We start from the raw sequence: 410 nt of genomic DNA, 5'->3' as shown, positions 1-410 counted from the left end.
ACGCCTGCCGCGCCTCCCGCAGCCTCTGGGCCCGCTTCAGACTGAGCCGCCCGCGGCACCGGGACGCCGGGGAGTGCGTGGCGGCCGGCCACGCGCTGCGCCGGAAGGTGCAGTTCGCCAAGGACGAGGACCTGCACGACATCCTGGACTACTGGAAGGGCGTGTCTGCGCAGCACAAGTCCTGAGCGGGCCGCGCGCGGCCAGAGGACACTGCAGCTAACCCAGAGACTCACGGCGCACGCGCACACACGCACAGAGACTCACGGTGCACACGCGTGCGCGCGCGCACACACACACACACACACACACACACACACACCCCCCGCAACTGCTGAAGCCCTGGGCTTTGCGGGCAAAGTGGGGAGGGGGCACCGGCAGGCCGAACGGGAGGGGCGCGTGGCTGAGCGTGT

The 410-nt window shown here is 70.5% G+C and overlaps 1 protein-coding gene across 1 annotated transcript in view; it reads left to right on the top strand.

The window, feature by feature from the left end:
- Positions 1–198, top strand: part of ELFN1 (extracellular leucine-rich repeat and fibronectin type III domain containing 1) — a 4,904-nt gene extending 4,706 nt beyond the window's left edge. Inside the window, exon 3 of the mRNA XM_010840631.1 lies at positions 7–198. Within this exon, the coding sequence (XP_010838933.1) occupies positions 7–185 (179 nt within the window). The 3' untranslated portion in view covers positions 186–198. The remainder of the gene's footprint in view (positions 1–6) is intronic.
- The last annotated feature ends 212 nt before the right edge of the window (positions 199–410 follow it).

The sequence above is a fragment of the Bison bison genome, unplaced genomic scaffold (assembly GCF_000754665.1).
Source record: "Bison bison bison isolate TAMUID 2011002044 unplaced genomic scaffold, Bison_UMD1.0 scf7180017846740, whole genome shotgun sequence".
In the NCBI taxonomy this organism is placed as follows: domain Eukaryota; kingdom Metazoa; phylum Chordata; class Mammalia; order Artiodactyla; family Bovidae; genus Bison; species Bison bison.
Note: the sequence above shows the minus strand (reverse complement) of the source record. Positions and strands in the feature narration are given on the sequence as shown.